The following is a 27,547-nucleotide window of genomic DNA, read 5'->3' as shown; positions in this document are numbered from 1 at the left end:
GTCAGTTATTATTATTACTTTCATATTAGCTATTCCAGACTACTCAGCATTTATGCAACACTCTGGTTTCTTTCTAGAGCTAATTATCAAGTGGTGTGCACTGGTATGGCCATACCAATTTGTCTAAGGCTAATGTTCACTCTGCTTGGTCAGGATGTCCATTTGGATTGGTTGATGTCTGCATATGACCTACTCTTAAATATGTTTAGTATCTCTAGCATACACTTCTATACCCTGACTGGTGCCGGTTCCTTTGTCCAAAATGCTTTTATACCCCCTTTTCCCATTTACCACAAGCCAAACTTCTATTCATTCTTGAAAACCTAGCCCAAACACCATCTACTTGGTAAGACACCCCAAAACTCTGCCTTTCTCTCAGCAATTTCGGGCAAAAGTTCTTACTCTCTTTGCTGATGGAGTTTTGCCATATGTTACTCAATCTATTTGGTTCTACCATCAGACTGAAATCAGGACTATTTCTTATTCTTTTCTGAAGCCCTTGCATAAGCAGGTATTCACTGAAGGGCTATGAAATAATTGCCCTTGGAACAACTGCATTACAAGTATTGGAGGTTACCATCATCTGGTACTCTTCTTCTCCCATGGTTTCCCACAATAAGGAATTACTTCATAATGCCTCTACCACCAGCCAATATGCTTTTCCAAACATCACCATTGCTTTCTGGCATGGGTGGTGGCAAGGGTGACAATGATGAAAAAGGTAACCCAGGAAGCAAGATCGAATATAAGAAAGATTTAGCTGGAGTGATTGAATGGCTTGCAAAGGCATGCTATCTTTATGAGCAAACTATGCCAGAAGCTTGGGTTTTAGAAGACTGGCTGTGCAACATTTTATTTAGATCTTTCATTCAACAAGTATTTATTCAGCACCTACTATGTGCTAGGCACTGTGCTAGACATGGGGGACAGAAGTTATATTATACACCATAAGTGAAACCAAGTCCCTGCTCTCATGGTGTTTACAATCCAGAGGGAATAAAAACAGTAAATAAATAAATAGTACATACACATTTGCCACATGATATGTATTATAGAGGAAAATCAATCAAGGTAAGAGGGATAGGAAGTGTTGGTGTCAGGTTGGTATGTTATATAAGGAAGTCAGGGAAGACCTTGCTTATAAGGTGACTTCTGAGCAGAAAAGTGTTTCTGAAAGCACAGTCCTTGGACCAGCATCCCTGGTCCTGGGAACTTGTTAGAAATGCAAATTCTTGCCTCCTCCCAGATATACTAAATTATAAATCTTAGGGTACAGCCCAGGAATCTATGATTTAACAAGTCCTTCAGGTGATTCTGATGCACACTAATGTTTAAGAACCACTGCTGTAGAAGATGAGGGAGCAAACTATGTGGATGTCTGAGGAAAGTGTGTTCCAAGCAAAGGAAACAGCAAATGCAAATGCAGTAAAAATGAGATAATATATTTGATGTTTTGGCTAAGCAGCAAGGAAGTCAGAGTGCTAGAGTGGAGTGAATAAGGAAAATGGGGTAGATGATGAAGCCAGAGATGGAACAGGGGCTAGATCATATGAGAATTTATAAAGCACTGTAAGAACTTTACCTTTGGAAAGTCAATGGATGATTTTGAACATATGAGTGACACCAACTGATTTACTTTTTAAGATGGATTACTCAAGCTGCCATGTGATCTATAGTGAGGCAAGGGTGGAAGCAAAATGATCTCCTAGGCGACTGTTGCATTGTTCCAGTAGGAGGATGATGCTGGCATGGACCACAGGGGCAATCATAAAGCCTGATGGAAATGAAAGAATTCTAAACATGCTTATTTATTTGTTTTTTATTTTAAAGATGTGGGGTACAAGTCAGGATTGGGTACATAAGTGGTCTATGTTCAGGTGAAGTTTGGGCCTCCCATTGGACCTCATTTCGCCTGGATTGGGATCATGCGCCCTTATTGATCTTGTGTATCTCCCCCTCCCTCCCCTGGTAGTGTCCTGCTACTGCCAATCCCTTTCTTGAAGTCTATCATACTCAGTGATCTATCACAGAAAAAAGAACTGAGCACCACATGTTCTCACTCATAAGTGAACCCTGAACACCTGTCATAGACATGTTTTAAAGGTAGAACTGCTAGGATTTGCAGATAGATTGAATGTGGGATGTAGTTGAAAGAGAGGAGTCAGGATGACTCCAAAGTTTCTGTACTAAGCAACTAGAAGGATATAATTTTTCTTTTATTCAGATGGAGAAAACAGTTGGAGAAACTGTCTTGGAAGGCATCAGAAATTCTAGTTTTGAGATGTCTACTAAACAGCAAAATGGAGGAGTTGAGTAGATAGCAGATTATGGCAGTATGGAGTGCAAAGGACATGACAGTATAGACACAACGATGTTGGAGTAACAAACTTAAAATCTGAATGTTTTAACACAACACAGTTTGATTTCTTGTTCTTGTTACAATGCAGTGAGGGACAGGCAGATCTTCTCAGTATTTTGGGGGGAAATGTGTTGACACAGGAGAGAGATGAGAAAATTGGTGGGAGGTGACTTTAAGTAGACAAGAGAGGATGGTATTTAATACATAAGTTGATGGGATGCCCTTAAATAAGACAATGGGAAGTTCATCCATGGTGACAGGTGGGAAGACAGAATATGTGGATACAGGTAGGTCAATGTGGTAGTAGAAAAGTGCAGAAGTTCTTTTCATTTTATTCATTTTTCTCCCTCAAGGTCATAAGCTGAGAATAAGAACAGGGAGTAGTATTGGAGGTTTGAGGAGAGAAGAGGTATGATATAATCAATTAGGAGAGTAGGAGAATGCATAAACTAGGGGAATGTGGTAGGACAGCAAGGTAACCCTAAGGGTCTACTTGAGGTTAGTAGTCATGGACTTTAAGGAACACTGGATATCATTATTGTGAGGTTTTCTTTAGCTTTGTTCAACCATGTGAATACAAATACAGACTGGAGGAAGAGTTGGATTTAATCAGGGTTGGGGTTTGCTAGGTGAGAATGATAAAGGAAAAGAGGAGCAAGGAAATCAAGGGTATATGGAAAGAAGTGATTATGATGATGGACCATAGAATCTAGGCTTCCTAAGGAAGGGAGCAATAAAATGGTGGTAGCATCAGTGGATGGTTGATCCTGGTGGGGCTGAATAAATGTGTGGGTTTAGGATTGTGACTGTGTCTCAGAAGCAAGAAGGGGTGGTACTGTAAAGAGCCTAGGACCTATTAATACTCTACATAGTACAAAACAAGACAGTACTTGGAATATAATAAATACTTCTTTAATTAACTCTTAACTGGTTGTTGAAATGGCTGCTTGATCCTGATTTTATGCAACATAAGAGGTTCGAGACCCACCTGGGCAGTCTGGGCGAGAGTGAGACTCCAACTCAAAAAACAAAAACAAAGCGGGGCTCGGTGGCTCAGCCTGTAATCCCGCGCCTTTGGGAGGCTGAGGTGAGTGGATTGCCTGAACCCGCAGGTTCGAGACCCGCCTGGGGCAGCGAGACCTCATCTCTACAAAAAAAAAAAAAAATTAGCCGGGCGTGGTAGTGCATGCCTGTAATTCTGGCTACTCGGAAGGCTGAGGAGGAAGGATCGCCGGAGCCCAGCAGGTCGAGGCTGCGGTGGCCGGAAGCGGCCACGGCACTCCAGTCTGGGCGACAGAGTGAGACTCCAACTCAAAAACAAAAAACAAAAAACAAAAAACACACACACACAAAAAAAACAAAAACAAAAACAAAAAACAAACACACACACAAAAAGAGAACTTTCCTATTTTAATAACTTCAGCTTTCTTCAAAATACTTTTCACATCAAATGTCATTTGATTTTCCACCACAAAAATGAAATAGGTCTTTTAGATGTATGTATATGTAGGAACATACAAACAAATATAATACTACAATGATTTTTATCTATATTTTCACCTAACTTCCTAGACATCAAGTTCTTTTGAGATGAAGACCTTGGTTTGTTCATCGTAAGACAAATCAATTTCAATCCTCTAAGCTTCATTTCCTGAACTATAAAATAGGAATAATTTACTTTATAGAGTTTAATGAGGTTAAATGAGATGATGCCCTCCATAAAGTGCTTGGTATATTGAGCATACACTGTGCTTATTATATGTCAGCTGGCACTATTTACCACTACAGTATCTAGTACTGTGCATGAGGATGCCTAATAGGTCCTCACTTGATGATTAATTCTCATTGTAAAGATGAGGAAATGGAAGCTCAACTCTTAAATTACTTCAACATAGAAAGCTAACTATCAGAGTTGGGATAAGAAATCAGGTAACCTCACTCTCTGACTCCTTTTTTGTTAATTAGACCCACTACCACTGGTTCCAAGAATTAGCCTGAAACTGAGAAGTCAGGAAAAGAAAGATGAGCATTGAGAGAGGTGCCTTTTATGGGTACTTTAAAAAAATCAGTATTACTTTACTTACTTTATAGTATTATTTGTACTGTTTGTACATTTTCTGAACAATTCTTTTGCTAAGAATTGTTTTGGCTATTTGTGATTGTTTATGTTTCCATATGAATTTCTGCATTGTCGTTTCCAGGTCAGAGAAGAATGATGGTAATTTAATGGGTATTGCGTTGAATCTGTAGATTGCCTTTGGTAGGATGGACATCTTAACAATGTTGATTCTTCCTAACCATGAGCATGAAATATTTTTCCTTTGTAACTTCTTGGATTTCTTCAAGTAGTGTTTTATAGTTCTCATTGTAAAGGTTTTTCACTTCTCTGGTTAGGAAGATGCTGAGATATTTCATTTTTGTGTGTGTGGCTATTGTGAATGGAATTGCGCTTTTTATTTGGGTCTCTGCCTCTTGTTGTTGGTGCAAAGGAATGCAACTGTCTTTTGCACATTTATTTTGTACTCTGCCAAAGTCCTTTATCAGTGCAAGCAGGTTTCTGACAGATTCTCTTGGATTTTCAAGGTATAGGATCATATCATCAGCAAAGAGGGATAATTTGACTTCCTCTTTTCCTATTTGGATACCCCTGATTTCCTTCTCTTGTCTTATTGCCCTAGCTAGGACTTCCAACACAATGTTGAACATGAGAAGTGAGAGTGGGCAGCCTTGTCTTGTTCCAGTTTTCAGGGGAAATATTTCCAGTTTCTGTCCATTTAGCAATATGTTAGATGTGGGTTTATCGTAAATGGCACTTCGTATTTTGAGTTTCATAAGGGATATTGGCCTGTAGTTCTCTTTTTTTGTTGGATCTTTACCCGGTTTGGGTATCAGTGTGATGTTAACTTCATAAAGTGATTTGGGGAGAATTTCATCTTTTTCAATTGCTTGGAATACTTTCAATAGGATTGGTATCAGCTCCTCCTTGTACGTTTTGTAGAATCCTGCTGGAAAGCCATCCGGTCCAGGGCTTTTTTTGGTAGGTAGTTTTTATATGATAGAGTCTATTTCCTGGGTTGTTATTGGTCTATTTAGTGTCTCAATGTCTTCTTGTTTCAACCTGGGGAGGTTGTGTGATGTCAGAAAGTCATTCATTTCATTTAGGTTATCAAGTTTGTTTCCATATGGGTGTACATAGTAATCTCTGATAATGTTTTGTATTTCTTCAGGGTCAGCTGTGATTTGATCTTTTGTATTTCTGATTGTGTTTATTTGGGCTTTTTCTTGGTCATTCTGGCTAGGGGGCCCATCCATCTTGTTAATTCTTTCAAAGAACCAGCCTTTGTTTTGTTGAGTTTTCTATGATACTTTTGTCTTCTATATCCTGTATTTGGGCTCTTATTTTTGTGATTTGGATTCTTCTGCTAAAGTTGGGGTTTTGGTGGTGGTCATCTCTTTCCAGCTCCCCTAGGTGACTTGTTAGGCTTTCGACTTCTGATATTTCCCTTTTCTTGCTGCATGTTTGTAGAGATATAAATTCCCCTCTGAGAACTGTTTTCATGCCATCCCAGAGGTTTTGGTAAGATGTTTCTTCATTTTCATTTGTTTCCAGGAATCTTTTAATTTCTGCTTTGATTTCAGTGTTGAAATAGTAGTTGTTCAGCATCATGCTGTTTAGTGTCCATGTCTTTGTGGGTTTTGGGGAAATGTTATTGGTGTTGATATTTATTTTTATTCCACTCTGGTCTGAGAGGATGCATGACAATATTTCCAACCTTATGGAATTTGTTTATGCTTGATTTTGGCCAAGGATGTGATTGATCTTGGAGTACGTTCCATGTGGTGATGAGTAGAATGTATATTCTGTGGTTGTTGGGTGGAATAATCTGTAGGTGTCTATTAAGTTCATTTGGTGGAGTGTCAAGTTTAGGTTCTGGATCTCCGTGTTGATTTTTTGTCTCAATGATCTATCTGAGGCTGTCAGTGGGGTATTCAAGTTTCCTGCTATAATAGTGTTAGAGTCAATATCTTTTTTTAGTTTACTTAGTAGTTGCTTTATAAATGCTGGTGCTCCTGTGTTGGGTGCATATATGTTTAGGATGGATATTTCTTGTTGATGGATTGAACCTTTTATCATTATGTAGTGTCCTCTTGTATCTTTTTAAATTTTTGATAGCTTAAAAGTCATTGTGTCTGATATTAAGATCACAACTTCTGCCTGCTTTTGTGATTCATTTGCCTGGAAACTTGTTTTCCATCCTTTAACTTTGGGTCTGTGTGCATCCCTTGTAGTGAGATATTTCCTGGATGTAGCAAATAATTGGATCATGGTTTCTTACCCAGTTTGTTATTCCATGTCTTTTCAGTAGTGCATTTAGTCCATTCACATTCAGGCTGATTATTGAAATGTGATTGTTTATTCCTGTCATGAAGTTCTTATAAAGTTTTTTCTTCGTTTGTTTTCTTTTGATTTTGGGGTTGATATATGTGTGTGTTTTCAAGTTTCTTGTTGCGCTGTATTCTCTGTTGATTCTGTGCTCTGCTGTTCTCTTTTTTTCCTCTCTTCTGTGCTTAATTCCTTTTTAAGTGTCTCTTGTAGAGCTGGTCTGGAAGCTGCATAATCTCTTGGGATTGGATGTCTGGGAAGGATTTTAATTCTCCATCACTGTTGAAGCTGAGCTTGGCTGGGTAGGAAATTCTTGGCTCAAATTGTTTATCTTTGAGGATTTTCAGTATTTGACTCCAGTCCCTTCTTGCTTGTGGTGTTTCTGCTGATAGGTCTGTTGCTATTCTGATTGGTTTTTCCCAGTTGTAGTCTGGCCTTTCTCTCTTGCTGCCTTTAGGATTTATTTTTATGTGCCTACTTTGTGTAAGCGAATTACTATGTGTCTAGGGGTTTGTCTTCTCATGTGATGTCTTGTGGGGGTTCTCTGTATCTCTTGTGCTTGGCTGGTCACATCTTTGGAGTATACTGTTAAATAAAATAGACTTGGTCCTCTGCCCTCATGACGCTTATATTCTAGTATGGGACAAGGCTAAAACCAAGGCTGTCTTACACCAAGTCCACTTCACTGAGGACAATCTTTAATGCACAGCTGCTATGCATCAAGGCACTGTGGTGGGCACTACTGAAAAAGGTAAATATTGAAGAAACATATTCCTTGCCCTTGATAAACTAAAAGCCTAATAAAGGAGATAACTTCAAGCAACTATAGGAGTAGATTTTGGAAAAGTAAATAATAATATTTTAATTATAATTTGTATATGATACAAAGGAGACCAATGGAAGGATGTGAGAACATGTGACAGGAGCACTGGCTTGGTTGGTGGAATCAAAGAAGGGTTATCTAAGAACAGCTTAAGCTGAGGTCTGAAGAATAAGGAAGCATCAACTAGGTCAAGGGATGAGGACAAAACAGAGAATCTTTCAGGCAAACAGAACAATATATGCATATGTCCTATAGGGAGAGACAGCATGGCATGCAGGAGAAAGTAAAAGAAAGCCAGAGTAACTGAAACAAGAATGTAAAGGGGACAGTGACATGTGATGGTGCTGTATAGGCAGGCAAGGACCACTTATGCAGAGTCTTGCAAACAATGCTAGGGTGGTCAGTTTTTATCCTCAGAGTAATAGGAAGTCACTGAATAATTTTAAGCAGGAAGTAACATGCTTAGATTGGGGTTTCAGAAACATTTTTCTAGTGGTAGTTTGGTAATGGACAGGAGAGGCTGGTAGTGAAGTGGAGAGACTAATGAAGAGACTGCTGCAGTGGTTCTTGGGAGATAAGATGGTGACTGAACATGGGTTGTGTTGTAGGATGGCAAAAAATGAATGAACCTAAGTCATATTTAAACAGAGAGGACACAACCAGAAAGGGACAAGACTAGAACGAAGTCTGTCTCATAACAGGTTCACTTCACTAATTTGAGGACAACCTTTTTTTTTACAGTTTGCAGCAACAAATTTTATTACATTGGGTCATAAACAATTGAGGACAATCTTTAATGTACAGTTGTGTACAAAGGCACTGTGTTGAGCAATACTGATTAAAAACAAATATTTAGAATACATATTCTTTATGCTTAAGAAAATAAAAGTCTAATAAAGAAAATAACTACAATCAAAAGGAGAAAGTGATGAGTATAATTGGAGAAGTTAAAAAGACACCTTTCTAAAACTTTGATGTGATTATGTCCTGTCTTCCTTAATAAACCTTTGATGACTCCCCATTAACTGCAAAGTTCAAAAAATCTAAGCTCTCTCTCTCTATGTGTGTGTGTGTGTGTGTGTGTGTGTGTGTGTGTGTGTGTGTGTGTGTGTGTGTGTATGTAATTTTTTTTGAGTCAGGGTCTCACTTTGTCTCCTAGGTTGGAGTGAAGTGGATCTTGGGGTCAAGTGATCCTCCTGCCTTAGTTTCCCAAGTAAATGGGACTACAAACACACACCACCATGTAAAACTATTTGATTTTTTTTTGTAAAGATGATATCTCACTATGTTGCCTAGGCTGGCCTCAAGCAATCTTCTTGCCTTGGTCTCACAAAGTGATGGGATTACAGGTGTGAGCCACTGCTACTGGCATAAGCATGACATTTAATGGCCCTCAAAATCAGTCTTGACCTACCATGCAGGGCCACCTGTCACTCCTCCAGTATTCTAGTCATAGAGGCCTATTTATCGATTATTCCATTTTCCTGAAATACCTTTTATATCTCATCCATTTCTCTGGAGCTCCTAGTCACATCCTTTCTTTTTCTGTAACAGCTTTACTGAGATATAATTCATATCAACACAATTAGGACATGCTTTTTAAAATGTCACCTTTCCTCTTTACCAACAACAGCACTGTTAATGTTTCATTGTGGTATTCCTTGCCCACTCTAATAGCCTCGCCTTTTTACTATGTCACAGAAATGGTGGAGACAGGTTTCCAATAAAAAAAATACAAAATGATTTTGGGTGTTTAGGCTGAGCTTGTTTCCTTAGCTGTGCAATGTGTGGTGGGGCTGCATGTCTTACATTTTGCAAGTTTATTCTTGGTACTAGACTTTAGGTATGTAGTGAGACCCATGGACTTTAGTGGCTTGGCCCAGAGCCTCACTGCTAATTTATTATATAATAATTTTTGGAAAATTATTTCAAGTTGAAAACAAAACAAAAATCCTTTAGGCTTTGTACCTGGGAGCCGGGGATGGAAGGCTTGCAGTCTTCTCTGTTATTAAATCCAAATGGTTAAGGACACTGCCATTTCTGTCTTTTGGACTAGGGGGACAGAGTCTAACAAATGCCCATTTGAGACAGATGGGGAGTCCATGTGTGTAGTTAACCAGCAGTAGCAACGATTAGAAGACAGAATAGGAGACAAATACAGGTCATTCTCATAAAGATAACATTTAACTAGATGTTTAGCTTACAATGTAGACAGTCTCTAAGGCCAATAGGTATCGATAAGGTTAAAGATGTTTCACTTTGCTCAGAGATGGAGAAAGAGGACATGGGGAGAAGATGCTGAACCAGGAAAATCAAATGCTTCATAGGAACTCCATCCCTCATGACTAGGGGAGGAAGTGAAAAGAAAAGAAATCCTGCAAAGTACAAAACCCAGTAAATAGCAAAACAGGATCTCTGTCTTCATTTGCCAAGAACAACATGTTACTTTTATCTAATTTTATGGCTGCAACTTTAAGCTGTAAATCCTTTCAGAAGTTAATTTTCATTTTGCTTACGGCATGAACAAGACAAACCAACTTGTCACGTATGCCTGCATTTCTAAAATTAGGAGAAACAACCCTAATCCCTTCTCATATGCCGAAAATAGAAACAAGCCTCGTAGTCTACTTGGTTGGTGGGAAAGGACTTTAAAAAGCATTATGCCAAAAAAAAAAAAAAAAAAAAAAAAAAAAGACAAAAAGCATTATATGTCATAAGTGAAGTTTAAACTCCAGTTCGAATGTTTTGGCCTCAGTTAAAGCCATAGGCAAAAGAGTGGTCCAGTATTTTTGTCTCAGGTACCATGTTTAATGACTTCAAAACTAATATACTTTTCTTTTTTTTCCAGGCAAAGTGACATGCAAAACTGATTTTATTTTTATTTTACTTTTTTAGAGGTAGGGTCTCCTACCTCAGCTTCCTGAGTAGCTGGAACTACAGAAGCACACCACTACACCTGGCTAATGTTTTTATTATTTTTGTAGAAACAGAGTCTTGCTATGTTTCCCAGGCAGGTCTTGGACTCCTGGATTCAGGGAATCCTCCCGTGTTGGACTCCCAACTTGTTGGAATTACAGATGTGAGCCACTGCACCCAGATCTTTTAAAAGATTTTTAAAAGTCTTTCTGAAGTAAGAGCTTATTATTGGGTAATTACTTTGTAAGATATTAACTACTAAATCTCACTGAAGAAGAAATAATCTCAATATTCCTTACCTATTAAAAAATATAATTTGCAGTTAAAAACTTTCCAGTAAAGGAAGCTCCTGGGCTAGATGGCCTCACTGGTGATTTTTACCAAACATTTAAAGAATAAATAATTATTGATTCTACACAAATTCTTCCAGAAAACTGAAGATGAGGATTAATTTCTAACTCATTCTGTGAGTCCAGCATCACTATTAAAGACCAATATTTTTCAGCAATATAGATACAAAAATTCTTAACAAAAACTTACAAAATTGAATGCAACAATATATAAAAATAATGGTACATTATGACCAAGCGAAGTTTATTTAAAAAATGATAAGATGGTTGAATATCTAAAAATCAATCAATATAATGAACTATATTAGCAGACAAAAAAATTATTATCTCAATAGATGCAGAAAAAAATTTGAGAAAATTCACCATCCATTCTTTTTTTTTTTTTGAGTTGAAGTTTCACTTTGTTGCCCAGGCTGGAGTGCAGTGGCATGCTCCTGGCCCCCGCAGCCTTGACCTGCTGGGCTCCGGCGATTCTTCTGCTCAGCCTTCCGAGTAACTGGAACTACAGGCGTGTGCTACCATGCCCGGCTAATTTTTTGATTTATTGTAGAGATGAGGTTTTGTCAAGTTGCCCAGGCGGGTCTCGAACCCGTGGGCTCAGGCAATCCACTTATCTCAGCCTTCCAAAGCGCGGGATTACAGGCTGAGCCACCGAGCCCAGCCCATTCTTGACAAAATCTCAAGGCAAACTAGAAATCGAGAGGAATGTCTCAACCTGCTAAATGGCATCTATAAAAACTCCTACAGATAATACTATACTCAATGATGAAAGCCTCAATGCTTCCCCCACTAAGATTGGAAACAAGTCAAAGACATCTACATTACTTCAACATTGTGCTAGAACTTATAGTGTATACACACACACACACATATATACATACACTTATATATATATATATATATTAGTATGAAACCTATAAATTAGTCACCTATAAATTAAATTAGAAACCTATAAATTAAACCTATAAATTAGTAAGCGAGTTTTGTAATGCTGGATGACACGTGGACCAATGTACTGAAAAATCAATTGTATTTCTGTACACTATCAACAAACAATTGGGAATTGAAATTAAGAATACCTATGACCATTTGTATGCCTAACCTGAATTGTACCCCACATCTTTAAAATAAAAATTTAAAAAGTAGAACATTTAAAGACAAAAAAGAAATGAAGAATATCATTATGATAGCATCAAATGTATGAAATACTCAGGGAGAAATGTGACAAGAAATGTGTAGTACTTACACATTCAGAACTTAATTGCTGAAAAAATTAAAGAAGACCTAAATAAATGGATTGCGTCAAAATATCATTTTCCCCTAGTTGATCATCATAGATTCAATGCAATCTGAAAATACAAAGGACCTAGCATAGCCCAAACAAGTTTGAAAGAGACAAAAAATGTTTTAAGACTTACAGGATCTGACTTCAAGATTTATTGTGAAGCTACAGTGACAAAGACAGTGCATTATTGGTGTAAAGACAGACAAATATATTAATGGAAAAGAATAGAGAGTCCAGAAGTAGATTTACATGTACAAATATATGGTAAATTGATTTTTGACAAAGTTGCAATGGCAATTCAGTAGAGAAAAGATAGTCTTCAACAAATCGTGCTGGAACAAATGGACCTCCAATACGCAAAATAAACCAAAAATAATCTTTGATTTGTACTTCACACTATGTACAGAAACAGACTCAAATTAACTGTAGATGTAAAACTAAGACCAAGATGTTAAAATTTCCAGTAAAAAATTAGGGGAAAATCTTTGTACTATTAGATGAAGCAAAGATTTCTTAAATTCAATGCAAAAAAATTTGATTTATAAAAGAAAGAGTTGGGAAGTTGGACATCATCTACATCATCTAAGTTAAAACTTCTATTTTTGAAAAATATTATTTTCTTTTCTTTTTTTTTTTTTTGAGTAGGCATATCACTCTGTTGCCCAGGTTGGAGTGCAGTGGTATGCTCACGGCCACCGCAGCCTCGATCTGCTGGGCTCAGGCAATCCTTCTGTCTCAGTTTTCCATGTAGCTGGAACTACAGGTGTGCGCTACCAGGCCTGGCTTTTATTTTTTATTTATTGTAGGGACGAGGTCTCACCAAGTTGCCCAGACTGGTCTTGAACCCCTGAGTTCAGGCAATCCTCTCGCCTTTGCCCCCCAAAGTGCTGGAATTACAGGCTTGAGCCACCACACCCGGCCCAAATATATTCTTAAGAGATTGTAAAGACAATCCTCAGACTGAGAGAAAATATTTGAAAATCACATATCTTATAAGGGACTATTGATACAGGTAACATCATGAATGAGTATTAAATAATTATGCCGAGTAAAAAAAAAGCCAGTAGAAAAGAATGCATATTCTATATTTTCATTTACATAGAATTCTAGAAAATTAAAATGTATCTTTAATGACAGTAAGTAGATTTGTTATTGCCCAAGCATAAAAGATGATGGAGAGGCATGAGAGGACAGATGACAAAGGAGCATGAGGAAACATTTGGGGGTGATGTATATGTTCATTATCTTGATTGTGGTGATGCATTCATGCTTGTATACATTTGTCTAAGATTATCAAACTGTATACTTTAAATATTTGCAGTTTACTATATGTCAATTATACTTCAGTAACACTGTTAATAAAACACAACAAAATTTTAGGGCCACTCAAAGGGACTCAGAAGCCAACCTGAATAGGCTCCCATTGACCAAATAAGTGATGACTTGAACATGAATATTGATAACTACAATAAATAAAATGTGTAAAATATTTAAAACATTGTGAGACCATAATGGCACCCCACCACCACCACCACCACACACATAGACACCTCACTGGTCACCTCTGGAGGATGCTAGGGAAATAGCTAATTATTTTTAAAATGGTAGTAGAATCAAGAGTTTATCCTTTCTTTACTAAACAAACTATAACTCAGGGTAACCATAAAAGCTAATTTCTCCTAAATGAAGAATTTAAGAACTATCACTCATAAGCGAACCTTGAACAATTATCGTAATACTATAAAAAAAGAATTGGCAGTACGAGGAAACTGCCAGGAGGGGGGTGGGGAAGCGGGATTGGCAGTAGTGGGAAACTGCCAGGGGAGGAGGGGACACACCTCATCAACAAGGGTACCTGCATAATGAACATTTGTATACCTAACCCTGAATTGTACCTCACATCCTTAAAAAAAAATAAAAGTAAAAGGTAAAAAAGTATCTGCTAAAAAAAACCAAACTATATGCACAGGAAAAGACAGAATTATAGAATCAACATTTGCAACCTCCAACGAAATAATGGATTCAAGTATAAATATCAACAGCTGCTGGAATTATTGAAAGAGGAACAAGTAGACATTGCAGACATATTGTGCATCAATAATGATAATGATGGCCGGGCTCGGTTGCTCAGCCTGATATCTTGCACTTTGGGAGGCTGAGGTGAGTGGATTGCCTGAGCCCATGGGTTCGAGACCCACCTGGGCAACTTGGCAAGACCTCATCTCTACAATAAACCAAAAAATGAGCTGGGCATGGTAGCGTGCGCCTGTAGTTCCAGCTACTTGGAAGGCTGAGGCGGAAGGATCGCCGCAGCCCAGCAGGTCAAGGCTGCAGTGGCCAGAGCAGCCACTGCACTCCAGTCTGGGCGACAGAGTGTGGCTCCAACTCAAAAAAAAAAAAATAATGATAATGATGGAAGAATAAAACACTACTGATGAAATGGTTTTGCAGAAGAGAGGGAGATGGACAGGGAGAGGAAAAGGGTGAGGAAGAGATAGAGAGAGAGAGGAGAGAGAGAGAGAGAGAGAGAGAGAAATGGCATCTGATCAAGTTTCTAGATCTAACTATCAACACATTTCTTTATAGTAAATGCAGGAAAATAGCAACCAACAAATCAAAACTATGGGAAACTTACAGGACAAATATAAATGACCCAGTTTTTTAAACACAATATTTCAGGGACACACACACACAAACACACACACACACACACACACACACACACACACACACACACACATAAATTGAGAAGCTACAGATTAAAGTCATTGTGGACAATAGTATGGAGGTTCCTCAAAATATTAAAAATAGACCACCATAAGATTCAGCAATCCTGCTACTATGAATATATCCAAAAGAAAAGAAATAGCCATGTCAAAGAGATATCTGCACTTCCATATTTTCACAGCTTTATTCACCATAGCCAAGAAATGAAATCAACTTGTGTCCATCAACAGATGAACGGATAAAGGAAATGTTGTTCATGCACACAATGAAATACTACGTAGCCATAAAAAAGGACAAAATCTTGTCATTTGTGACAACATGAATGAACCTAGAGGACATTATATTAAATGAAATAAGCCAAGCACAGAAGGACAAATATCGCAGGATCTCATTTGCAGAATCTTTCAAAAGTTGATCTCATAGAAGTAAAGGGTAGAACAGTGGCTACCAGAGACTAGAAAAGAGTGGGAGAGGGGATTAGAAGCCTGGGGAGAAGTTGGTCAATGAGTACAAAATTATAGTTAGATAAGAGGAATAAATTCTGTTGTTTGATTTCACAGTGGGTTGATATAATCAACAACAATATATTGTATACTTCAAGATAGCTAGAAGAGAGGATATTAAATGCTCTTACCACAAAGAAATGCTGGTGTTTGAGGTAATGGATATGTTAATTATACTGATTTTATCATCACACAATGTATACATGTATGGAAATATCACACTATATCCCATAAATATGTTCAGTTACTATGTATCAATCAAAAATTTTAAAAAACTTAAAAAATGAGGCGACTTAAGAGATTTATCCAATTATAATGTAGGGACTTTATTTGGATACTCAAATATAAGAAAGTAAATCCATTTATGAAACAATGGGGAAATATGAACGTTATCTGGATATTAGAAATATATGTGGGAAGGGATGGAGAGGAGGGGAGGGGAGGGGAGGGGAAGGGAGGGGAGGGGAGACAGTGTGTATGTGTGAGTTGATGTCTCACTCTGTCACCTAGGCTGGAGTGCTGTGGCATGATCACAGCTCACTGCAGCCTCAAACTCCTGGGCTCAGGCTAAGCCTCTCATGAGTAGCTGGGACTATAGGCACACACCACCATGCCAGGTTAATTTTTTTATCGTTGTTGAAATGAGGTCTTGCTATGTCACCTAGGGTGGTCTTGAACTCCTGGGCTCAAGCAATCCTCTTACCTCTGCCTCACAAAGTGCTGTGATTACTATATTATTATATTAGTGTCAATTTTGTTGTTAGTGTGATTATGGGATTTTGGATGTTTTCATAGCTTATTTTTAAGAGATATATAATGAAACACAGATGAAATGAAATCATCTCTGGGATTTGTTTCATAATGATTGAGAGTGGGAAGAAGTAAGAATAGATTAAACGAGATTGTCTATGAATTGGTAAATTTGAAGTTGAGCAAATGAGCCATTGAAGGAGTTTCATTGTACGTTGTACTATTCTATTTTGTATGTTTAAAATTTTTTTTTATGTTTTTAAAACCAAAACATTTATTGTGTGAATAATTGTTGAAATTCTTAAGAAGAACTGGATGCCGCAACAGCTGCCCTCTTGGGTTTAGGTGTTGTTCCTTCACGGAATCCATGCCTGAATCTGCGGTATACAATTTTTAGGTGCCTCATCCGACCAGTCCCGGTGGTATTTCGTCTTTTAGCTTTGGCACTCCAGTTATACTTTCTCTTGCGCTTGGCAGGGTAGCCACATTTGCCACAGGTCGACTTCTGAAGGTGGTAGGCCTTAGAGCCACAGCGGCGGCACAGCGTGTGTGTCTTATTGCGACGCTTTCCAAACGATGACGTTCCCTTCGTCATCTCGCTTCTGCGGCCAAGACCAGAGAGTGTTTTAAATTTTTAATGAAAAAACATTTTAGAAAAGGAATTAAGTTTCTAAGTTGGTGAATGGACAGATTTAGGTGAATGATTGGTTGTAGGAAGGGAAGGAGAATGAAGTCAACAGTGGGTCCTTCAGCATGAGCAACAGAAAGGATGGTAGTGCCACTTGCTGGGTTGGGGATGCTGGAATAGGACCAATTTGTGCATGTGTACATGTGCATGTGTGTGTGTGTGTGTGTGCATGTAGAGAATGAGTTCAGTTTTGGACATGCTAAGTTTGAAATATCTAAGAATAGCCAGAAAGACATATTTACGTAGCTAGATATATATTGGCTTAGTGCTTGGAAGAGAGATTTGGGTTGAAGCATAATTGTGCATGGATGAGTTTGTGCAGAGAGAGAAGGGATCCTTGGAGAAAGCCACGAGGAACACCTGTCTTAAAGAACTGTGCAGAAGAAGAAGGACCCAAACTTACATGAATACAAAACAGAATGGGACAAAGACTACCTTTGGGGAGTTCACACTTTAGCCAGAGACACATTCAATTAAATTCTACAAGCCTAGTACTGGCCTAGATACAGAGGAGAAGATAATATTTTGAAAATATTCCTGTGCTGCCTTGCATGACTCTCCAAGTGCTCTATGAGCATTAATTAGTCTTATCTCCCACAAAACTGTAAGTGACTCCATTGCAGGGAGTCAGAGAAGAGTTTGCGTTTTTGGGAATAAGTGAAATTCACCACATTTTAAGGACATAATCCTTCCCTGAAATAACCAGGGCCGGCCTTCTAGATGGGTGGTGAATTCAAACTAGGCACTTATAGAGCCTGAAAACCGAGTAGGCAATTCTGAAAACCAGAGGTTGGGGACATGTTACTTATATGGCACATAGGTGCGCTTTCTAATTAGGCCCAAATCAAGTTGTCAGAGATACAATTGGCCTCACCAGGAGCTTCTGTGAACTTGGTTTTCACTCCATGCCTAGCTTGTGTTTCATATATTCTGCTGAGTTTAGTAAGAGACCTTGGCAACCCTGAGGTTTCTTAGATTGTCATTACTTTGTCATTAAACATTGTGCAAAAAGCCAAGATTCAATAAAATTTATTTAATTAATACATTCAATCAATAGATATAACCAATCAGAATGGTCTAAAGTAAAGAAGGGAATCTAGTTTTGCAAGGTTTCTCCTTCCATTAAGTAAATTATCCACTTACAGATAAAAACCCGAATGTCATGAGTCTTACCATCAGGTGCAAAGGACATTATGAAATGTACTCGGTGCTTTTCTTGTGACTTTATTTTTCCACCTTGTTCTACCTTTGTCAATGTGTTTTGTCACATTTTGTCACATTATGCAAATCTCTGCACACAGATCTCCTATTGATGTTCCCAGAACTTAGCACTGTGCCTGGTGTATTAGTAGGTGGTTGTATTAGTCAGGGCTCTCCAGAGAAACAGAAACAAGAGGTTTTGTGTGTGTGTGTGTGTGTGAGAGAGAGAGAGAGAGAGAGAGAGAGAGAGAGAGAGCGCGAGAGAGAGAGAGAGTGTGTGTGTGTGTGTGTGTGTGTGTGTGTGTGTGTGTGTGTACAGTCATGTGTCACTTGACAACTGGGATACATTCTAAGACAGGTGTCCTTATGCAATTTCATTGTTGTGTGAACATCATAGCGTGTACTTACACAAAGTTAGATAGTATAGCCTACTATGCATCTAGGTTATTTGGCCTAGCCTGTTGCTTCTAAGACTACAAACCTGAACAGCATGTTACTGTACTGAATACTGTAGGCAATTGTAACACAATAGCAAGTAATTGTGTATCTAAATATATCCAAACATCGAAAAGGTACAATTAAAAATATGGTATCATAAAATTATGGGACCACTGTCACTGACCAAGATGTCATTATGTGGCACATGACTGGATTTATTTTTTAAAATTCACTCACATGATTAGGGGACCTAGCAAGTCTGAAATCCACGGAGTGGGCTGGCAGTGTAAAGGCCTAAGGAAGAGTTGATGTTGCCACCTGGAGTCCAAAGTCAGTCTGGAGGCAGAATTCCTTCTTCATTAGAAAACCTCAGTCTTTTTCAATTGAGGCCTTCTACTGATTGGATGAGGCCCTTCCACATTATAGAGGGTAGTATGCTTTATTTTATTTTGCTTATTATAAAGAGGTGGGGTACAATTCAGGGTTAGGTATACAAACGTTGATTATGCAGGTACCTTTGTTGATGAGGTATGCCCCTCCCTCCCCTAGCAGTTTCCCTCAACTTCCAATCCCACCCTCCCTCCCCTGACAGTTTCCTACTACTGTCAATCCCTTTCTTATAGTATTATGATAATTGCTCAAGGTCCGCTTGTGAGTGAGAACATATGGTACCCTGTTCTTTGTTTCTGTGATCGATCACTGAGGATGATCAACTCTAAATCCATCCAAGTTGCTGTGAAGTCCACATGCTTGCCCTTCTTTATGGCTGCATAATATTCCATTGGGTATATGAACCACATTTTTTTATCCAGTTCAGCTTCAATGGGCAGCATGGTTGGTTCCATGTTTTTGCTATTGTGAATAGAGTTGCAACAACCATATGTATGCAGGTTATCTTTTTTTGGAGAATGATTTGAGTTCCTCCGGGTATATTCCCAATAGGGGAATTGCTGGGTCACATGAAAGGTCAATTTCTAGTTCTTTCAGATACTGCCACACTGTCTTCCAAAGAGGTTGCACTAGTCTGCATTTCCCGCCAGCAGTGTAGAAGTGTTCCTTTTTCTCTGCATCCTCACCAGCATCTGTCGTTGTTTGTTTTATTCATGATGGCCATTCTTACTGGGGTTAGGTGGTATCTCAATGTGCTTTTGATTTGCATTTCTCTGATGATGAGTGAGGCTGAGCACTTTTTTATGTGTCTGTTGGCTGCCCGTATATCTTCTTTTGAGAGGAGTCTATTCATGACTTTTGCCCACTTTTTAATGGGGTTGTTTGCTTGTTTTTTTCCTTTTGGCGCATTTGAGTTCCTTATAGATCCTAGATGTTAGACCTTTGTCAGCTATACTGTTGGCAAATATTTTTTCCAATTCTGTGGGCTGTCTCCCTGCTCTCTTGATGGTTTTTTTTGCAGAAGCTCATTAGTTTGATGAGGTCTCACTTGTCTATCTTATTTCTTAAGGTAGGGCATTTAGGGTTCTGAACAGGAATTGGTTGCCAGTTCCAATTTCCATAAGGGGGTCTCCTGCATTTTCTAAGATTCTTATAGTTTGAGGTTTTATGTTTAGGTCTTTGATCCATTTAGAGTTAATTTTTGTGTATGGTGATAGGTAGGGGTTCTGTTTCAATCATCTGCATATGATCAATTATGCTTCATTTAAAGTCTGCTGATTTAAATGTTCATCATGTCTAAAAATATCTTTACAATAATATCTATCTAAACTGGTGATTGACCAGACATCTGGTCACTGTAGTCTAACCAAGCAGACACATAAAATTACCCATCACAGTGGTTAATATCTGTTTATAAGATAGAATTGAAATAACCTGTGGACTGCCTGTATTTGCATATCTACTTCTGAACTCAAGTAGTGAATACAGTGGACACAAAGACATTGGAGAACACCAGGTCACTGGTTCATTTCTAACTAGACAAAACAGTTTTTCAATAAGGGGTGTGAAATATGAAATGGAAATAAGATATGGATGGAATTTATTTTCAGATTCTCTCCAATCATTTAATCATTTTTAACTGATGAACCATTACATTATTCATCCATTCAGAGGCAATAAAGAAACATAAAATGGCATTCCTGGAATTGGCTTCTAGTTCTTGCTTTATTATTAACTGTCTGAGTGACCTTGGGCAACTCACTTTTCTTTTCTTGGTTTCTGCTTCACCAACAGTCAAAGAAAATTCCAGAAATTCTTTAAGGCAGGTGTGGTATAGTAAAATGAAGTCTTCAGAAAGATCTGAGTTCAAATCTTGCTCCTGACACTTAATAGTTCTGGGCAAGTTACTTCTGAGCCCCAGTTACTGCAGCTCCAAAATGGGAATAGGATACCTCACAACAAGGTAGTTAAGATAATCAAATAAGACAAGCTGAGCACACAGAGTATTATAGATGTTAACTCCTTTCATTGATACTTTCCCTTTCAGCTCGAATACCATATGATTCTGTTCTGCACAGATGTAAAGTAAATCCTTCTTAGAAAAATATAACCTTCAATAGAGACTAATCATAAACGGGAAACTAAAAGGATACATTTGAGATTACAGAGTCTTCAGCTGCTTTTGTTATAGTGGAATTTCATTTCATTTGGAAAGAATATTTATGACCATTTGATATTTTTTCAGGTCTAGCTAAAAGCTCTTGGCTCTTTAACTCCCATGGGCCACTTTGATGGCTCGTGGCATGTGGGAAAGCAAGGAAGGTCAAAGTCATGGGTATCTCTTTAGCATCAGAGGACTGAGTGCTTTCTATGTGCCTAGCTCAAATGCTTGCATTATCCCATTTAATATTCACAAGAAATCAACAAAGGTGGGTACTATCACTCATACTCCATGTTTACAGATAAGAAAACTAAGGGTCAGAGGGATGAGGTAGCTTGCCCACAGCAAATAAACAACGAATTGGAATTTATTCTCATGTCTGTTTTGATTCAGAACATATGCTCTTAACTACTACACTGCATTGCCTCCTCTTGAAAGGCGTCTGTTTTATAAAAGACAATAAAAGATACACAGGCGTTGTAAGATTTTAAATAAACCTTTTCACTAGAATAATAAGTGTGTGTCGTTCATGTAAGTATGTATGTATTGTGTATATGTGTAAATACATGCACTCAAATATATACACAATTTGGAGGGCTAAGAAATTAGGGTAGGTTACTGTTCTGAATGTTCAGACAATTTTCTGAGCTCTACAAGGGGGCAAAGGTAGTAAAATCAATAAGAAGGCTGTACTTCTACTTGTCTATGCTATTTAACTATACGTCACATTTTGAATGTGACTAACATAAGATATTCCTAGTAGTTGCCATGTATCTATTTCTTACTATGTGCCAGGAACTGTGCTGGGTCTTTATATGCATTATATCATGTAATCTCCCAAACAACCTTATTCAGTAGATGAGAAAACTGAGGCTAAGAGGTAGTATCACTTGTTCAAGGTCAGCCAACTAATAAGTAATAAAGCCAGGATTTAACACAAATTTCAAAGCCTTTGTTTTTAACCAATATGTTAGATTTCCATTGAAAGCATGGCAGTTCCTCAATAAATGAAACATAGGATTACCACTTGACTCAGCAATTCCATTGCTAGATATAGACCCAAAAGAACTGAAAGCAAGTGCCCAAACAAAAACATATACACAAATGTTCATAGTAGTTCTATTCACAACAACCAAAAGGTGGAAACAACCCAACTATCAATATATGGATGAATAAACAAAATAAGGTATATCCATACAACTGAATAGTATTCAGCCATTAAAAGGGATGAAATTCTGATTCATACTACAACATAGATGAATCTTGAAAGAGATATGCAAAATTAAAGAAGCCAGGCACAAAAGACCATGTTTTCTATGATTTCATTTATATGAAATATTCAGGATGTGTAAATTAATAAAGACAAAAGGAGATTAGCGGTTGCCAGTCGCTGGGGAGAGGAGATAATGGAGAGTGATTGCTTAATGGGTACAGGGTTCCCACTTTGGGGTATTGAAAAAGTTCTGGAATTAGATAGTGGTGATGGTTGCACAATATTGGGAATGTACTTAATGCCACTGAGTTGTAATCTTAAAAGGGGTAACATGGTAAATTTTATTATGTGTATTTTGCTACAATAAAAAATAATCAGTCGATCAATCAACAATTTATTCCATTGGTCCCTGATTTTCTTTATGCCTAACTGTGGACTTTGCTCCTTTAAAACATTTATGCATATTTTCTCTCCACTGGCCTGTTAAACACTCTGGGCTCACTTTCCTCCTTCTGCCCTAACTTCTACTGTCCATTCTTTGTTCCTCCTTGGACCTGGAGTCTCCTCCCCTTTATCTACCAACTCAAATTTTACCCATTCTTCACAGTCCAGCTGATCCATGAAGACTTCCCTGATTATTTATTTGTTTCTGTCTCTAATCATGAAACTCAGAATGACCTAGATAGGCCTATTTTGTTTTAAAATTAACATTATGTAACTATATTTTTCTTTACTTTTTTCTTTTTTTGAGTTGGAGTCTCACTCTGTTGCCCAGACTGGAGTGCAGTGTCACACTCCCGGCCACCACAGCCTCGACATGCTGGGCTCCGGCGAACCTTCCGCCTCAGCCATCCAAGTAGCTGGAGCTACAGGCGCGCGACTACGCCCAGCTGATTTTTTTGATTTATTGTAGAGATGAAGTTTCGCCAAGTTGCCCAGGCGGGTCTTGAACCCACAGGCTCAGGCAATCCATATGTAACTATTTCTAAAACAACACTTTTGATTCTTAGATCAGTGTCCATTCTACTAATGCCCCAGTGTTTCCCACTGTCACATGAATTGACATATTATTTAATATGCATATATGTGTTCTGGGAGGGGTTCCTGTGTTAGCCTTACGTTTCTGGTAAGACATTGTCTCCTGGTAATTCCTGTTTTTTACATTTCTTTGAATCACACACCATATGCTGGCATATAATAGGTGCCCAATAAATCCTTATGATGAATGATCTATAAATTTCCACAATGGACCTCAAAACTATTGCAGACACATAAAAAAGGACAGTATAACCCATCACTCCATCAGAAAGGAAACATGATTGTTCAACTGAATTTTCAGTTTCTAACAAATTAAAATCAGATGAGTTCTTGCTAGTGAATCAAGGAGCAGACAGACACCTTCCAAGAAGAGGCAAGAGCATATGTTCTGAATCAAAACTGACATGGAAATAAATTCCAACTCAGTGTTTACTAGCTGTGCAATTTTGGGCAAGTTACTTTATCCCTCTGAGCCTTAGTTTCCTCATCTGTAAACAGGAGTATATGAATAATAGTACATATTCTTGTTGGTTTGTTGTGAATATTAAATGAGATAATGCAAGCATTAGTGCTAGGCACATAATAAGCACTTGATATATGTTAGTATTTATGGTTATCAGTTGCTTTCCCAAACATCCTCCTAAGGAAACAGTTTGTTCATAAACCTAGGACTTAGGGAAGCATTGAGCCTAATTGTCCATAGTATGGTAGGTTCATCCATTGAGTACTGGTATCAGGACACAAAGATATAGATTATGGGGTTCAATCAGCTCCAGGAAAATGCAGGCTGATGCTGCGATACTGTAATTATGACCTAATAAGTCCAATTAGCTGTGCCAGCCAGAATCCTTTTGGAATAACTGCAGCGTTCCTAACCCTGAGAACAAAAGTGGGACTTGAAAGAAGGGCTAGTTTGCATCCTGGCAGATGAACAAGGGATCTGCTGGTGGCTTTCCAGCTGATAATAGAGAAATCAGTGGACGGGAATGAGATGACATTCCCAGTGTTTAGCCATAAGAATAAGCCTTTTAATTCCCTAAGCCCTGTGGATCCCTTGGACACATGGTTATTCATCAATTTTCTTCAAACATCTGATTGTCCATGCATGCCAAGACAGCTGTCCATATTTCAGTAGACTGGCTCACGCCTGGGCACAGGGATTTGAGGCTAAAGAGTAAAGTTATATGAGGTGGAAAGAAGTAGGGAAATAAGGGCAAAAAATGGCCTTGGGAATAAAGAGCTGTAATCTTTGTAAAGAATTAGCAATGGATACACATAGTTCTTTCAGATTGGTCTTGCTCAGGAATCCCAACTTCTGTCAGGATTGCTGGAGGGTATAGAATAGCACTGAGAGAGATTTTTGGGATTGCAAACCCACCATTGGCTGTTCTCATAATGCACAATCTCCCCTTGAAGAATTACTTTTCTAAGGTCAGATAGAATGGTTTATTTGCCCCTTTGGGTGAGCTGCCTCTAGCTTTTCTGTGATATACTGTGATTTTCAAAAGCCATGGCTAAAAATGAGACTGCACTTTTGTAAGTGAGCACATAAACAGAGCTTTGTTTGGTCTGGCCCTGGAACTGGTTATACCTTTGTTTCAAAGGTAGGCAATAATATGACTATTGAGTTTTGAAAACAACAACCAAAAGCTTAAGTGAGTTTGAACTGTCTAAAATATGTGAAAGGATGAGGGGGTGGGCAGCAGAGACAGGGTTTTTAATTGTAAAGCTGAACTTTACAAGATAGGAGAGGGCGACATAGAATAGCCTACTTGATTTAGGCACTTTAAAATGGCTGTCTCTGATTTTTTTGCTTAGACCCAACTTCCCCTGTGGCCACACACCTGCCTGCTCCCTGCCAAAAAATGTTGGGAACCAGGTTTTTTAATCAGTACTTCTGACTCTGAGAGTTTTGAGTTGGGGAGTGGGAAGAGTTGGCAAGGCTTTCACGAAAACCAGGAGTGGACTACAGAACAGCTCCGAAAGCTGAGCGGAAGCTTGGAGCCAGAGTTCTCTGTACTTTCTGACTAAATCAGACCAACAGCTTCTGAATCCCATGCCACATTCCTTCTGGCTTTCAAATTTATAGAAAGAACCCTACAATTAACTGAAAACTGATATTAAGACCTCCCAATGTCCCCTCTCATTGTATTCTATTTTAGGCTGACCCCTGCCCTTTTCATCCTCCTTTCCTTTTTGATCTGCTCTTCTACACTACATTTGCTCCCTCCTTGGTCTCTTACTCTTCCCAGAGTAATTACACTCAGAAATTCAGTTCTTAGCAGCCTGGTTCAGGCCCCTCCCTCATTCTTTCAAATTTTGATAGCTACCTGTAGTGGGAGTCACATCAAATTCTGCCACATACTTACAAATAACCCTCTCCTAACCATAGCTTCCAAAATAAGTAGACAGGTCTCCTTTCTTGTGAGTGATGGCAAAAACTTAGGAAATAAACAGATTTTGATCTCAAGGATGAAAGTTTACCCAGCTCTCAAAGCGCAGAGCACAGGCTTCAGATACCTTTACATTATTCACAGACTCTGTCCTGAACTGCTCTCTCCGACCTGCCTTGAACTCCACCTCTTGGGCTTCTTCTAATCTTTTTGGCTTCTGACCTCATGACTCATTTTCCCCACTCACAGTCTTGCCTTGGATCTGACTCTTGGTACAGTTTCTCTATTTTTGAGCTATCTGATTTCCTTCACAAGAAAGGTTCCAACTCTTGCTATCCTGCAGTTAACTACTCTGGGTAAACACCTTACTCGATTCTTCTCCAGACTCATGCACAGGACCCTGATGCTCTGCTCCAATCACCCCCTCTCATTCATATGACACTATATATAGTCTTGTAATGAAATGTGTTCACATTTATTAATCCATTCCATAGATATTGAGTGCTTTTTATGTTCATGGTATACTGGGAATATAGAAATAAAGTTATTTTTTCCAGGGCAGCATTGGAGAGTTCATTAGAACTTTTGTAATGATAGAAATGCTCTATATCTGTGCTGTTCATTTTGGTAGCCACTAGCTACCTGTGGCTATTGGCTATTAAGCACCTGAAATGTGGCTAGTTTGACTGAGGAGCCGAAATTTAAATTCCACTTAATTTTAACTAATTAAAATTAATATTTCAATAACCACATGTGGTTGATGACTACCATATGAGACAGTGCAAATCTAGTGTATATATCAAAGGGTGGACTTGTGTAGTTAAAAAATATCAACTTTACTAGATATTGCCAAATGTTTTCCAAAATGTTTGTGTTACACTCAATATGGAAAAATAACTTAGATACTCAACAATACATGAAAAGATCAACAAATTATAGTTATAGACATACAATGGAACACTAACAACATTTAAAATTAAAGAACAGCAGTATAACATGCATTAACTTTAAGACAAGATTGAATGAAAACAACAAGCGGTAGAATGATGTGTTTTGTATAATTTTTATAAGGTTTTAAAACATGTAAAACAATACTATAATTTTTGGGAATGTAGTACAGGTATAAAGACATGCATAGGAATGACAAATACTTGAAATAGTTCATTAAAAAATAAAGTGTTTTTGTTTTTGTTTTTACAGAAACTTACAGTCTGCTAGTAGGGGAGGTGAACAGGAAGACAGGTCCAACTTGTATATTTACACAAATAACTGTGTTTTATGAAGACCATGAGAGGAAAACCATGTTTTAAAAGTTTATGGAGGAAGGATTCTCATATATGTGTTTGCATATTTAGAAAATATTTTTGACAACTTAAGGATCAAGACTAGAATTGTGTGTAGTGTTTCAGACAGAATGGTCAATTGTTGCTATGTTCTAGGCTGTGTAAGTTTGAAAGTCATGCCACAGGGGATGTATCTGAACTCTCTACCATTGAACCTACCTAACCACTCACTGGGTTGTGTCTTAATTACCCTAATATGCAACAGTGCCTTACAGGTACATAATAACATTTATATAAATTTCTCTCTCTACTTAGGAATTATTACATTCTCCATCCCACACTAAAGCTTTTAATTTGAAATTCAGTTCTAATGTCACTTCTTCTGGAAAGCCTTTCCTAATACCCCAAAATTAATTATTTCTACCACTGAATAAGTTTTCTTCCACCTGAAAAAATGACAGTGACTCTGGGTCAGAAATGAACTTCCTTTTTCATTTGAGAGTTGTACTATTACAGAAATTATATGAATTTATTATATAGATCATATAAAAAATCCCATAAGTCCCAGCAATGCAGGCACCAAACTCTGAGAATTTTTTTTTTTTTTTTTTTTGAGTTGGAAGTCTCACTCTGTCCCCCAGACTGG

At 38.1% G+C, this 27,547-nt stretch overlaps 2 protein-coding genes across 6 annotated transcripts in view; both read right to left on the bottom strand.

Annotated features, from left to right (window-relative positions):
• COL4A6 (collagen type IV alpha 6 chain) overlaps positions 1 to 27,547 on the bottom strand; it is a 310,397-nt gene that overhangs the window by 171,103 nt on the left and 111,747 nt on the right. The window lies entirely within an intron of this gene.
• LOC110594370 (60S ribosomal protein L37) lies at positions 16,342 to 16,717 on the bottom strand. The gene has a single exon (XM_021706004.1). The coding sequence runs from the start codon at positions 16,690 to 16,692 to the stop codon at positions 16,399 to 16,401; it is 294 nt and encodes a 97-aa protein (XP_021561679.1). The 5' UTR covers positions 16,693 to 16,717; the 3' UTR covers positions 16,342 to 16,398.

The sequence above is a fragment of the Carlito syrichta genome, unplaced genomic scaffold (genome assembly GCF_000164805.1).
Source record: "Carlito syrichta isolate Samal-C Ts95f unplaced genomic scaffold, Tarsius_syrichta-2.0.1 Scaffold314870, whole genome shotgun sequence".
NCBI classification, from domain to species: domain Eukaryota; kingdom Metazoa; phylum Chordata; class Mammalia; order Primates; family Tarsiidae; genus Carlito; species Carlito syrichta.
Note: the sequence above shows the minus strand (reverse complement) of the source record. Positions and strands in the feature narration are given on the sequence as shown.